This window comes from Sinocyclocheilus anshuiensis, unplaced genomic scaffold (assembly GCF_001515605.1).
Source record: "Sinocyclocheilus anshuiensis isolate Anshui unplaced genomic scaffold, SAMN03320099.WGS_v1.1 scaffold993, whole genome shotgun sequence".
NCBI lineage: Eukaryota > Metazoa > Chordata > Actinopteri > Cypriniformes > Cyprinidae > Sinocyclocheilus > Sinocyclocheilus anshuiensis.
The window spans coordinates 56,285-71,945 of record NW_015557125.1 but is presented as its reverse complement, the minus strand read 5'-3'; the positions used below and the strand labels follow the sequence as shown (position 1 = coordinate 71,945).

At 33.1% G+C, this 15,661-nt stretch overlaps 1 protein-coding gene across 1 annotated transcript in view; it reads right to left on the bottom strand.

The window, feature by feature from the left end:
• LOC107677854 (transcription factor 4-like) overlaps positions 1 to 213 on the bottom strand; it is a 58,123-nt gene extending 57,910 nt beyond the window's left edge. The window contains exon 1 of the mRNA XM_016472917.1: positions 66 to 213. Coding sequence (XP_016328403.1) covers positions 66 to 134 — 69 coding nt within the window. The 5' untranslated portion in view covers positions 135 to 213. The remainder of the gene's footprint in view (positions 1 to 65) is intronic.
• Between the last annotated feature and the right edge of the window lie 15,448 nt (positions 214 to 15,661).

The following is a 15,661-nucleotide window of genomic DNA, read 5'->3' as shown; positions in this document are numbered from 1 at the left end:
CACACATCATAGGTGAATGATAGTCGACTATCAGTCAGATGTCATCCGCATCCATCTGTACTCACCGCTTTGCCGTTATAGTAATACATGAATGATCCGCCGCTCACCCCAGGGATGGTGTACGCGCAATACATGCTTCTGGTCCTCTAGTGTGTGTATGTGTGTTTTATCCTGTTCAGACGCTCTCAAACAACTTTGTGTTCAAACTCGCAGTCCCCCACACACACACACACACACACACACACACACACACACTTTTTCCTTTCCATGGCAAATCTGGAACTGATCCTGCTCTGAGCTTGTCGGCTTCTCTAAAAGGACTGAAAATGTGTGTGTGTGTGTGTGTGTGTGTTTTGAACATTTTTTTGCTGCAATTGAACTACAAGGTTCCTGTTGCTCACACATGTCTATCTACAAATATCTAAACATTATTAAATCAATATACAATTACTTGAGAAGCAAAATGACTAAAGATATTAAGTAGTCTTTGAAAAATGTATCAAAATAAAGTGAGTTTATGCTTATATACATAATAAATAAATTTAAAATAAATACATAAATAATGCATCTAAAAATACGTATAATATATATATATATATATATATATATATATATATACTCGTTCATAAAACACGACTTTTAAGGTAATTTTGCAGCTCAAGTAAATTTATCTTCATTTAACAATGTTTAGATAGTTGTACTGTAGTGTTATAGAGTAGAGTTTTTTGCAGTGTACACCTACTATAGCATATCATAATGAGCACAAACTCACTCAAGCCCTAATGGAGAATGAACACAACATGATTTACTAAGGACAGAGTGGCGCCATGACACACACACACACACACACACACACACACAGCCTGAGGGACAGTGAAGTGACAGTGAGGTCCATTATAGAGAAGAACACAAATGCCATTAATAAACTCTGTGTGTGTGTCTGTCTCTCTCTCTCTCTCTCTCTCTCTTGCTTTAATTTGATTAAAAGGCGAGTTGCAGGGAGGGATTCATACGTGCACATCTAATAACTCCACCATCTGTCCTCAACGCTGGCACCACACCAGAACTCAGAGAGACAGACAGAGAGAAAGAGACAGAAAGAGAGAGATACAGAGAGACAGACAGAGAGAGAGACCAGTGCTTGACAGAAAAGTGAAGTATGTTTGAAACCAAAGTGTGAATGTAAAATATCAGCAAACACATTCTTTTATTTGACTTGTTTTTATTAATAGCAAAAATCTATATATATAGTTAATGTTATATTTATTTAACATTTATTTTAAATGCATATTTAATTAACTTAATTTTATATTTATTAATTTTAGTTTTAGATAATATAGTAAAACCTTTAATATATAGTGTATAAATATGCACAAGATTATATTGAAAATTAAATAAATGTAAAATAAATAAATAAATAATGCATCTAAAATAATCTACAATAAATTTAAAATAAATACATAAATATAAAAAAAATGTAAAAAATTAAATGAATAAATAAATATTGAAAAAAATAAAAAATAAAATAAAACATATTTATTTAAAATGTATTTTAAGTGTATACTTATTTAATTAATACAATTTTATATTTATTTATTTTATATGTATTTTTAGATAATAGAGTAAAACATTTAGTATATAGTAAAACATATGTGTATAAAATAAAAAAAAGCACAACAATTTGTACATAATTTATTGCAAATTTAAAAAAATGATATATACATGTTTATTTGTGTGTTCATGTGTATGCAGTGTTACTAATGCTTTAGCAATATAAAAGCAGAGATGCTGATGCACCTGAGAGCATAACAGCAGTGATGTGAGACAGAAACACACACTCACACACACACACACACACACAGGCATGTGCTATGGGAACATTCCATGAGCTTGACGTGTGTGTGTGTGTGTGTGTGTGTGTGTGTGTGTGTGTGATAAAACGCTCTGACCGTTAACAGACCTCGGAACAGTTGACTAACAAGGATGAGACGTGGACCACACACACACACACACACACACACACACACACAGACTAAACATCAAAGGACGAAGAGTGGAAATAGAATCTGTCCATCTATGACACACACACATATATATATATATATATATATATATATATATGTTTGTGCTGTTTAAAAAAATCATCCCATCAGACCTGATAAAAAAGGTTCCTTCTTTTTCCAGTAAGGTTTTCCTGTCGTGTGTGTGTACAGTAAGTGACTTTAACACACGTGGATGACGCCACGCTGCCAGCTTCAGCATCTGATGGGAGAACGGCTGAACTGCTGGGATCAGATCCCAAATGAAATTAATCATTTGCATATGCAGAGAGCCGCTGCTATTCCCAGAATAAACTTCAATAATTCAGCAGCAGCTCTTTCCTGGCCACTCCTCCGTCCTCAGCTCGTCTGTGTTCAGGCCTTTGTGCTGCTGTAAGTGTTGTTGTTTGCTGTGGAGGGGCTTTGGAGGGGGTCGACCCTCTCTTTCTCTCTCTCTCTCTCTCTCTCGCCCAGCGCTGATTTGCCCATCCCGTGGGATTAGAGTAAACAGTACTTGGATTATAAGCACACATTTCATTCCGATTTCATGCTCTGAGGATTTTTTGCTCATTAGAAGCATGAGTTGTCAATCTCGGAGGATCCCGTTCGGATCTCTTTTTCTCTCTCGGGGAGTTCAAGGGCCCCGACTGCGGCTCTAAGGGCCGGTTTGGTGTCTCACACAAAGCACGACAGCATATGTGTGCACAAAAACACTTTAACCCTCAACACACCACGCAAACACACAATGAAGACGAACTCAGACTCCTGTTAGCTTTCATCATGACACAGCCCCGATTTATTCAGCTCAGAAACGCAAACACACACCTAAAAACTCAGATCAGCCTGAGAAAATGACAAAATGTGCCAGTAAAAGAACCTGAATTCACTGGATGCTGATTTCACCATGGCTCTCGTTCACTTCTAAAATAAATACAAAATAAATCTAAAATAAATAAAAATTAAATGCATCTAAAATAGATAAGTAATGCATCTAAACTTAATAATAATAATAATAAAATACATAACTACTAAAAATGAATCTAAAATAAAAATGGAAAAAATTAAATACCTCTATAATTTATAAATAAATGATCTAAAATAAATAACTAAATCTAAAATAAATACATCTAAAATAAGTCCATAATTAAATAAATAATAAAAATAAAATTCTAAAATAAATACATAAATACTAAAGAAAAACAAAATCTAAAATCCAAATGTAACATTTGAAATTAAGTAAATAAATAAAAAATAAATAAATGTATCTAAAATACATAAATAAATCTTAAATCCAAAAGTAAATCGAAAAATCTGAGGGATCATGCTAAAATAACCAGGACTAAAAATGTAATTCAAGTTATCGCAGGCTTGTTTTGTTGTTTCTCAGATTGAGAAATGTATATGAATATAGAAACGAACTTCTTGAGCTGGTGATTTAATGAGCTCAATCATTGCAGATACTGAGAGTCGTGGGAACGTGTAATTTCTGGAAAAAAACTGCACAGATAATGTAAACAAATTACCAAGGAATAATTAGTCCAGACCGAAAGAAAAACAGCGGCGATATCTGAAGAAAGTGATCATTAAACTGAGATACATCTTCAAGGAGAGACGTCTTCATTAAAGCCACAAAGATGAACACAACGTTCAGAATCTAAACGAACGTTTGGAAAGAGAGAGGCACTGATATTGTTTCCTTCAACAAAACCTTCATTTGCTCTAATGAACCCGTCTGCAAGAGTCAATTGACACAATCATGAACCCAAGTGTCACAGACAGCCAGTTTGTCTCTTCTGCGAGCGTCAAATAAATTCAGCAAATGTTGGTATTTCAGCCGCTCAAACACATCCGAGGGCTTCGTCCAATCGCAATCTTCTGACGGCTCCGACTACAGATTCTAACAAACATTAAACACAGTAAGGAGGCAATTATGTATGCATGATTTAATCTGCAACTAATTAATATGCAAATGTATTCATATGTTAGTTACTAAATTAAAAATGCAAAGCAGCCCTTATTGTGATTCTGTGATTTCGGCACAAACAGTACATTTGAAAATAAAAAAAGCACAAAAACAGCTAGGAGAAAGAAACTTCGCCAACTTGAAGTTCCTCCTTTTAACAGCCTGTTGCTTCTCAAACACACTGTACGTTTGTATTAAGGCAAACATCTAAATGATGTTCTGAATGTGGCTGTTTAATGAGGTATCTGTGTTTTGTAAGTCCGTTCACAGCCTCAGGACATTACAGCGTCACATGTGCTCATTCTCATTCTCACACTCTGGATCTGGATCTGGTTAAAGGGCCACTAACATCTGCTACCTGCCTGACATCAGCCTCGGCATGTGCAAGGCATTATGGGATGCGAGCAGAAACACAAACACATTCAAACCGAGAATAAATGGGTAGTTAGTTGAGCTTTAAAGCAGCGGATGACTGATATGCATTTAACAGTTTAACAATGAGACATAAACAAACTTAGTATGTCATAATTTTGACTTTTTATCTCATACTTTTGACTAATGTCACAACTGACCATACCTCATAAATCCACTTTATGTCATTGTTGTAACATTTTTTATGTCATGATTTTTGACTTTCTGTCAGTTTTTTCTTTGCCAAAATTTGATTTTTTATATCATAATTATGATTTAGTATCTCATAATTTTAACTTTTATGTCAGACCTTTTGTCATAATTCTAACTTTTTTCAACCATAATTTTGACTTTATATCATATTTTTGAATTATGTCATGATTTTGACTTACATAATTATGTCTTAGTATCTCATAATTTTGACTTATGTCAGACCTTTTTAAGAATTATTACTTTTTATCATATTCTTGGCATTCTATCATACTTGAACTTACAGTGCGTCATGATTATGACTTGACTTTTCTGAAATAATTATGACTTTTTATCTCAATTATGATTTAGTATCTCATAATTTAAAATGTTCATGTCAGACCTGTTTATCATAATTGTTACTTTTTTATTATAATTTAGACTTATGTCATGATTTTGACTTTACATGTGATAGTTATGACTTTTTATCTCATAATTATGTCTTAGTATCTCATAATTTTGACTTGTCAGAACTTTTTAAGAATTATAACTTTTTATCATATTCTTGACATTTTATCATAATTCGACTTACAGTATGTCATGATTATGACTTGACTTTTTTGACATAATTATGACTTTTTATCTCAATTATGATTTAGTATCTCATAATTTAACATTTTTATGTCAGACCTGTTTATCATAATTTAGACTTATGTCATGATTTTGACTTTAGATGTGATAGTTATGACTTTTTTTTAATCTCATAATTATGTCTTAGTATCTCATATTTTAACATTTTACGTCACCTTTTTTTTAAATTATTAATTTTTTATCATAATTTGACTTACAGTGTCATGATTATGACTGTCATTATTATGACACTTTAGATGTGATAGTTATGACTTTTTTTTAATCTCATAATTATGTCTTAGTATCTCATATTTTAACATTTTACGTCACCGTTTTTTTTAATTATTAATTTTTTATCATAATTTGACTTACAGTATGTCATGATTATGACTGTCATTATTATGACTTTTTATGTCAGAGCTTTTGTCATAATTATGACTTTTTAATAATAATTTTGACCTTGTACTTACAGTATGTCATGATTCTGACTTAAGATTTTTTTTATCTCATAATTATAACTTATTAACTCATAATTTCAAATTGTGTCATAATTATGACTATAATGATTTTATCATTATTAAATTATTTGATATATTGTTTTAAGCATGGCATTCTTTTCTTATGCTGTGAAAATGGGCTTCCATACATACAGACTCAGTCTCCATTTGTTCTTTACTTCATTCCTTTGCTGTTTATGAGGTGATTTCATAGGTTATTGGTGATTTTTCTGTTTTTAAGAATAGGACAGATTTAATTTGACTCATATATTTTATATATAAACGATATGAGTCAAATCAGACAGAAGCTGGAGTGACTAAATGAAAGGCTTCAGCAGACGAGCGTTACGTTCACAGACCTTCCCCCACGAGCGGCTCCTCTGAACCCGTGCCAGCGGGAGCCGGGGATGCTGGGTCGTGGTGAAGCAGGCCTCTTTTGGCTCTTGGCTCGCTGTACGTGGGGGGAATGCATTCAGAGTAACACCAAACGACACACTTTGATTGGTGCTGCTCTGGTGCTCGCCAGCAGCCATGTGTCCTTCCTGTTACACAGAGCTGTCTCTCTCTCTCTCTCTGCTGTTACAGTTCAAGCTCATTATGAGCTGCTTCACATACTCCAAACAAGCCAGAGAAAAATCCCCAATGAGATCTCTTTTCTCAATTGTTTCTCATAAACAGCAAAGAGGTGAAATTAAGAAAAAATGGAGACTGAATCGGTATGGAAGCCCATTCTCACCACATAAGGAAAAATTATGAGAAACCAAGTGATGATAATTAGATAAAAAAGTGAAAATTGTGAGATACTAAAGTCACAATTATGAGATAAGTCATAACTATGAGAAATTCAAAATCACGACACAAGACAAAATTATGAGATAGTAAGTGATAAATATGAGATAAAAGTTACAATGTGATAAGTAAAAATTATTACATGCTAAGACAATTATGACAAAATTGAGATACTGAAGTCACAATTATAAGAGTAAAATGTCAAAATTATGAGATAAAGTCCCAACTTTGAAAAATGTCAAAATGATGATAAGTATGAGATAAAAGTCTTAATTGTTAGATAAAAGTCATAATGAGATAAAAAGTCAAAATTATGACATGATAAGTCAATTATGAGAAAAAAAATCAAAATTGAGATAAAAAGTCAATTATGAGATACTGTGTAAGTGAAAATTATGAGATGAAATGTTTAAATTATAAGTCAATTATGACAAAACACATCATGGCAACATTTTTTTACATTGATAAAAACAATGTCTCAAACTCTGCAATCAAAAATCAGAGCTCTCAATACGGACTCAATCATTTCTCGTCAAATGAACTACTGACTCATTTGTGTCTGTTTCCTGAGGAATTAAAGGTACAACATTGGAGGCGAAGCTGATACTTCAATTAGGTCTCCTGAGCTCCAAAAGAGCATCATCTGAACAATAGCATGAGCTCTGTGAGGTCGCTCTACATAAACAGTATGTCGGTTTCCCAGCATTCATTAGCTGATGCAGCTCCAGTCATGAGGGGAGATGGTGCTCATGGGTTTGGGGTTTAGCTGATATGAACTGTTTCTCTCTCTACAGCTGCGGCCGTCAGCAATTTTGGCCCCGCTCTCCCCCAGTGCATGCTGGGACACCTGGGGCAGTGTCCTCCTTTGCAGCTCCATGCCCCAGACAAATAAAATAGGGCAAAAACAAGACTAAATACATTACCTGTCTGCTCTGAGTCTGAAAATACAGATAGAATAGATCTTACGAACAAAACATGAGTTTACAGCTGCATCCGAGATATTAGAATATTCATACAAGTAAAAAAAAAAACCTGAATATTCATGTAAGTAAAAAATATTTGAATATTCATGCAAATAAAAATGTACGAATATTAATGCAAGTAAAAAATGGGAATATCCATGCAAGTAAAAAAATATTAGAATATTCTTGCAAGTAAAAAAGATGAGAACATTCATGCAAATAAAAATGTTAGAATATCAATGCAAGAAAAAAATGTATATTCATGCATTCAAAAAGAATCTAATATTCAAAATATTATTAATACAATTAAAAAAAACTGTCAAATAAAAAAAAAAAAATTCATTCATGCAAGTAAAACATATTAAAATATCCATGCATATAAAAGAGCTCGAAAAGAACATTCAAGGTTAAATATTATTATGAACAATATTTTAAGGATCTTTATTTTTCTAAAAAGAGCACTGATGAATTTAGGTCATTTCTGTCAATTTTGTTGCCATGTTGTAAGTTGTATTTAAGCCGGAATATTACTATAATATTATACCTCATTGTTATGAGAAAACAGCAGATGAGATCAAATACAATGCAAAACACAAAATGCATTTCATCTGTGCAATATATGGACACACACACACACACACACACACACACACACACACAAATCTAAAGTGAATAAATCTTAATTTATAAATCCTACAGCTTAATTTGTTTTTGTTTTTTTGCATTTTTGTTTAGAATGAAATAAAACTATTTTATTTTATGAATCGTTTTTCCTATTGAGGACGTACCCAGATGTCTCCAAATGGAGTTTTTCTTCAACCCACACACACACACGCTCATCTGTGCCTGCTGAATCCAAACCCACTGGGTAATAAAACACACTTTAACATGGATAAATTTGTCCAAATGGATTGATGTTTTAAAAAACGTGTTTTCAGCCAATTAACAGGCATATCATCACCTTAAAATCAATCATGACATTTCTGAGCGATATCAACCCTAATTCTGTTCCAGATAGAAATAAATGTGCAGAAATGGACAGTGATTTGGCAGAGATGTGCGGAGAGCATTCCACATCGGTTCTGAAGCTGGAGCTGAGAACACACACACACACACACACACACACACACACACACACACACACACACACACACAGACACACACACACACAGGAAACTGACTTCATTTCCTCTGTGCATTGCTCAATGGAAAACATACAGTCCACTGGACCTGGTTCATATAATTCTCTCCTGGATCTCATCTGAGCTTTAACACACACACACACACACACACACACACACACACTCTCTCTTTTCCTGGTTTGATTGCTGGAATGCATGTTTATTTGCATCATTATATTGCATTTGCATGTGTGTCACAGAAGTGTGTTTATCAACATTATAATGTGACTCATCCAATCAGAATTAAGAGGTGGAGTGTGTTTTATAAAAATTGTTTCATTACTAAAGATTAAGTTCTATATTTCAAGTTTTTTTTTTTCAGTCAACATATGATTCATGTTTCATCACAATAAAAAGCAGAAATCAGAAGACACACTTTACGAAAAACTGAAAGGGCCTAAATGAAGTTGATTTTCATGATGAACATTTAAAACAAAAACAATATTTCAGTGGTGTTGATATTCATAGGATAAAAATAGGATATTAAAAACAGAGTTTAAATGTCAAAAGTTCAATTTAAATTGGATGATTTCTGATCATAAAATGCAGACAAAACACACCTGTAAATGAGTCAAATGGATTGATTTCATGGCAGTTTTTTGTCATTTTTGAAGCTCAACTGCTTCCAACCACATCCACTTCGAAAAATATATTAGAAATATGATTATAAAACTATATAAAATTCCAGTTGAATGATTTATGATCATAAAATACAGATAAACACACACCTGCAAACGCACATTAAGAATCTGATTTTAAAGAAATATATCCATAAAACTTCTCCAAAACAAATATTGTCATTATACAAAACAAAATCCTGTGAATTTGATCAGAAACAGTCATATCGGTGATCTGCAAACATGAATGCATCTGCTCTAATGGATGTGCAGTTTGATTCTTTCTGCTGTTTCCAGCCAAATATTTCCTGATAGGAATGTTGGGAACGTCTGAGAAAGAGAGAGAGAGAGATGGGCTTTATCTGAGCCGACGGCACCAAACAAAAGTTCTCTATAAACAGCGCAAACAAACAGGGCCGAACCATCGAGCGCCGCTCAAGACATCAGCATGAAATGGCGGCTGCGGAGGTGAAGAGAGAAACAGATGCTGTGCTGGAGGAGAGGATGGAGGGATGAGGACGAGGAAAAACTGAGGACGAGAACGTGGAAAGAATTTGATGACAGACAGAGGAAAACCTTATTGCTCTTTCAAAGCTCAGGAGAAGTAATGGAGATTTTAGTTACAGTATTCTCACATTTCTGAGGAGAAATAAAAATAGATACAAATGAGGCAATAATTGCACAAAATGAATGTTGATGACATATAAAGTTCATATTGAGATCAGAAGAGATCTTATGAACAAAAAAAGAGTTTATAGCTGCATCAGAGATATTAGAATGTATCTAATATATATCTAATATACCTATCCATGCAAAAAACAAGAGACAATAATATTCATGCAAATAAAATTTCTTAGAATATTAATGCAAGTAAAAAATGAAAAAAATCATGCAAGCAAAAAATATAAGAATATTCGTGCATTTAAAAAATATTAGAATATCAATGCAAGTAAAAATATGAGAATATTCATGAAAGTAAACACTAGAATAATGATATCAAGTAAAACAAATATATATATTAGAATATTCATGTCAAGTAAAAGAAATAATATTCATTGAAGTAAAAATGAGACTTCATGCAAATAAAAAATATTAAAATATAAATGCAAGTAAAAAATAGAACGGAACAATTGCAGAACAAGCAAGTCAATTTAAAAAATATCAATGCAAATAAAAAAAAAGGAAAAAAGAAAAGAAAAAAAAATGTAATCATGCAAGTAAAAATATATTCATAATATTAGGATATCCATGCAACTAAAACATATTCTCTGACTTTTGCAAATGCAAGCTTGATATGTGATATCTTGCAAATCTGCGAACATTTTAAGAAAGCAAAATGAGTCGCTCTCTGTCAGCAGGTGTGTTGTTATGTTACGGTGGAGAAAATCGTGAATATTTTTCTCCATTAAAGATCTCAAGAGAAGAAATCCAGCTGTCCGTGCCTGCCGTTAAAATCACTGCACCTCAAAAAACAAATCTCTATTTATAGACGACACAGAAACCTTTCAGAAACACGGCGCTGGCCTTTTTCCACACCAAACGAAGGGACGCGGGGACGTGGCTCCGATATGTTCACATCTTGGTTTTTTGGCAGGACTGAATGAAATCTGACCGTTTATTTCATACGGAGGATTTTTCTCCACTGGGCCGCAGCCAGACACACGCAGCTGTTTCTGTTATTTCTTTCCACTCGCTTAAAAAAAGAACCAAAAAAAACCCCACCATGAGATCATTTACAGCTACATTCTCTCTGCTTCTCTTTCCTGGACGGGCTGACAGGTGAATCAGGGGGAGTTTATTTACACATTTACACAACCATTTATCCATTTCCCTGACATATCGCAGTCTGAAAACCAAACGCAATGGCTCTGAAACTCACAAAAATCCACATATACACTTTTAAAGTGACAGTTCACCTGAAAATGATCATTTATTCACCCTCAATGTTGATCCAAAACTGTATGAGTTTCTTTCATCTGTGGAGTGCAAAAGTAGACATTTATTAGAATGTCAACACTGCTCTTTTCCATTTAATGAAAGTGCATATGAATAAAGGCATCTGAGATTTAAAATGACAAAAGAGCCCCATAAAATCATTATAACAGTTGTCCATTTAATTCTGCTGAACTCGTATGATAATTATGATGCTTTTTTTTCCATTTCGGAGCTCAAATGCCTCCATTTACTGCTTCAGCAGACTTGGAATATAGTGCATGACTATATTCAGAAAAAATGACTTTTTGTCATTTTTGGCCTCAGTTTGCATCCATGTTCACTACATAAAAATATATTTCACTATATTCCAAGTCATATGACAGTTATGTCTGAAAAGAAAAGAAAAGAAACAGACATACAGAACAACAGAAAAAGACATATGGAATATGATAATGCTACTTTTTTGGCACTTTTTTGTCATGGTTGGAGCTCAAATGCATCCGTTTACATCCACTCTCATTATATGGAAAATATATTAAACTTACTATTCAGAAGTTGTATGATGATTTTGTCTGAGGAACAGACTTGCAATATAGTATAATGAGTCAAAAAGAACTGATTATTGTGATTGTTGTCATTTCATCACATATGGAAAAGAGCAGCGTGTACATTCTCCTAAATATCTTTTTTTGTGAAGAAAGAAAGAAAGTCATAAATCAAATGGATTATGATTTTATGGCACTTTTTGTCATTTTTGAAGCTCATATGCCTCCTTTCACATCCATATTCACTATATGGAAAAGAGCAGCGTTCAAATTCTGATAAATATCTCCTTTTGTGTTCTACAGAAGAAAGAAGGTCACAAGGGTTTTGAGGGTTAGTAAATGATGACAGAATGTTCATTTTTGTCTGAATTATTCCTTTACGAGTCTCAAACACTAATTAAAGTTACGAGATCATGCTGAAATTAGTAATTTCCCCTTTTTAAATTCTTTATGATCATGAAACAGACTTCATCTGTGTCGGTGGAACATAGCTGCAGGAAACTAGCAAATGACACTCGATTGTTCGCTAATATTTCACAAGTCTCACACAGGAAATCAAGCACATGTTCATTAAGATGTAGTCCAAAACGGCAAGGTTCTGCAGGGTTCACATACATACACACACACACACACACACACACACACACACACATACACACACACACGGTCGGATTTAAACTGGGTTCTCACACTCTGGTTCCAACAAAAACGCTGTCGACAGCTGGTGCGGGAGGCTGTTTCTTTTTTTCGCTGAGTTTTGGGCCGCGGCCAAAGTCTTACCTCCGTCTGCACACTGCTCCGTCCGCTACCTGTCACTCAACCCGTCGCCATGGAGACCCACCTGACCCCCCCATCACTCTCGTTCTCATCGCTGCCTTCAACAAGAGCATCAGCAACAGAAACCAGCTTCACTTGTGTTTTAGTGGCTGGTGTTTTTTGTGTGTTTGCTGATGTCCAGTGAAACTAAAGACACAAATTCCTCACATAAATCTGTATTTTTCAACGTGAACGGCTAAAATCACATGAAATCTGATACTTTCAATTACCATCTTATGGTGAATCTCACAAAACCTGTCAAGACAATGTCCATATTTCACCTCAAAAACAATAAAAAGAGAAAGTAGAGAATTTCTATCTAGCATATGAAAAAAAATGAAGCATATGAAAAGACTCTTTATTTTCCTCATGCAAAATTACTACTAGTGAAAATAAAAAAATAATAATTTCTCACTTTACAATTGCATTTTTTTTTGCATTGTAACAATTAAGCACATTTTCACCTTAAATTCTCGTTACTGAAATGCACAGAAACTACATATTAACATATTCAAATATTATTTTAATTGTAAAGCATTTATAGATCATGGTAGTATTTCTTGTTCTGCCTAATTAATATATATTTTTATTTAATTTATTTACCAATTACGTTATATAATTTATACAAATAAATATTATGTAGGCAATTTATTCATTTAAATGTAAAAAAAAAAAAGAAATCGTTGAAATACACGAATGACAATCAAATGAGAATTTTAACTGAAAATAGTAATATTTTAAAAAAGGAAAACGAAAAGGAAATAATTAATTCCTGAAAAGGAAAACATGTAATGGTCATGAAAATAATTTCATAATAAAAAAAATCTGTCCTAAAAACAGGCATTGTTTTCATAATGCAAAATACAATGTCTTCTTTATTTCTTTTGAATATGACACTGTCACATTTTAAATACATTTTATTTAGAAAAATATGTTTTTATCAGATTCACCCTTTCATATGTGTAAATAAATTTAGCTTAGAATAAATATCTATGTACATTAGTAGTAGATTATTAGAAATATTGATGAACTTGCAGGGAAAATGACTCAAATGACACTTGCTTTAAACAATGACCATAAAGTTAAAATGTTGAATCTAATGCACAGATTTAAGACTTCTTATCTTTAATAGAGTAACGAAATATGACATCATATCAAATTAAATTATGAAATCAGTTTGATAATGTTATAATGAACATGACAGGGTAGCGTGTGTAACCTTATGAACACACTCTCCGCATGCGAATGAAGTTCACACACACACACGCTCCGCTCCGGTCTCATACGGCTCTATTGTCTGTAGATGTCATTGTGGGGCATATGCTCTCGCATGGCAGCGGAAACCACAAGAGCACAATTAAAAAACACTAAATTATGTTTATTGCCACAAACCTGCGCTGTTCCGGCTTATTAAAACACACAGACGGACGACTCATCTTTATATCACCTCAAACACTCCAGCATCCGTCCATAACACTCCACATTCCCTCTCAGTGAAAAACAGAGATGTGAGCGATGAATAATTACGCCTAAAAATGCATTTTAAAATCAGACTTAATATTCAAAGAAAGCTACAGTGAATTAAGCAGCAAAAGCTGAAGGAGTGTCAGTCGGATGGACCCTGAACTCACGCCGTGCCGTTTATGGCCTGAAGGGGGAGGAAAAGCTCAGGAAATGGAGAGATCACATCCCAACTGAGCATTCTGCTAGACCAAACTTAATTTAATTAACGCTGTATACTTTAAACAATCCGATGTGAGCGCAGACGAGCAGAAACGGGGAGAACGTTCTGATATAGAAACATCTGAGCGGATGAAACGCAATGACAAACACAAGCAGATCATGTGAAAATCACGGAAAACCATGCAAAACATCATCTTTCTCATGCAAAACATTGAGTTAAGAAAGACATTTTGGTACAGTACATGCATTATACAAAACAACATCATAAAATCAAATAATCAATGATTTATGTAGCAATAACACCATTCGTTCACAGTTCTTTCACATATGATTTAGTGAAATCAGAAACAGCTGTGATATTAATCCACAGAAATCCTCATTTCTAAAATGTCTTGTTCTGTTCTGCATTTTTTCCTTCAGCATGTTTATTTTTACTCTAAAGCTTCTGGTCTTTTACTGAACAAACTGAGCGACAGAACGAATCGGACAAACTGAGAAGCACATAATGAACCACAAACTCAACAGCCGTCTGCTCAGCACGAACAAAGATCCTGTGCATTGACATTCACTCAGCACACACGAATGAACGGAAAATCCTTCAGAAATATTTCTATTATCATGCGTGAAACCAAAAACACCACAGAGCTGCTTTAACACATTTTACTAACATCTGAAAACTGCACAGCAGCTTAGAATTTTAATTAATATAACACACATATAATTTGCTAAATTTAAAGTATAATTATGAAATGTTTATATTTGTGCCAAACCATTTCTGTATATACAAAAACATTTTTAGAAAAGAAACAATTTTGCGCATTTTACAAATAAAGGGAACAGATTTCTAAATGGATTTCATAAAATGTTAATAGCTCTAAATGAATAATGTGTGCAGATAAATTAGTAAACAGTAATTCCACTGACTGCTGAGAAAATGAGAAAATGTCTCAAATCAGTATTAAGCTCACTAAATACAATACTACCATCCGAGATAATTTAACATGAGGTATTATCATCATCATATACTAATGATTTATTATTTAAATTAATAATAACAATTAATTGTAAATAATTACGATTATTCATAAATAATAATAATAATAAGAAGAAGAACAGTTATTATTGTTTACATTTAATTATAATTTATGTAAATAATAAACAATTATATGATGTAAATAAAAATAATCATTGTATTTACAAACTTAGTGTTTGCAAAATTACAATTTACAATATTTAATAATAATAAAAATAGCAAAAATAATAATTTATTATTAAATAATTAAATTACATAATAAATTAATATAAAAAAATAATAACTATTCTTATTATAAAACACAAAATGAACTGGTCTCTAAAAGTCTGATGTCATCACACACACACACACACACTCACACACACACACAC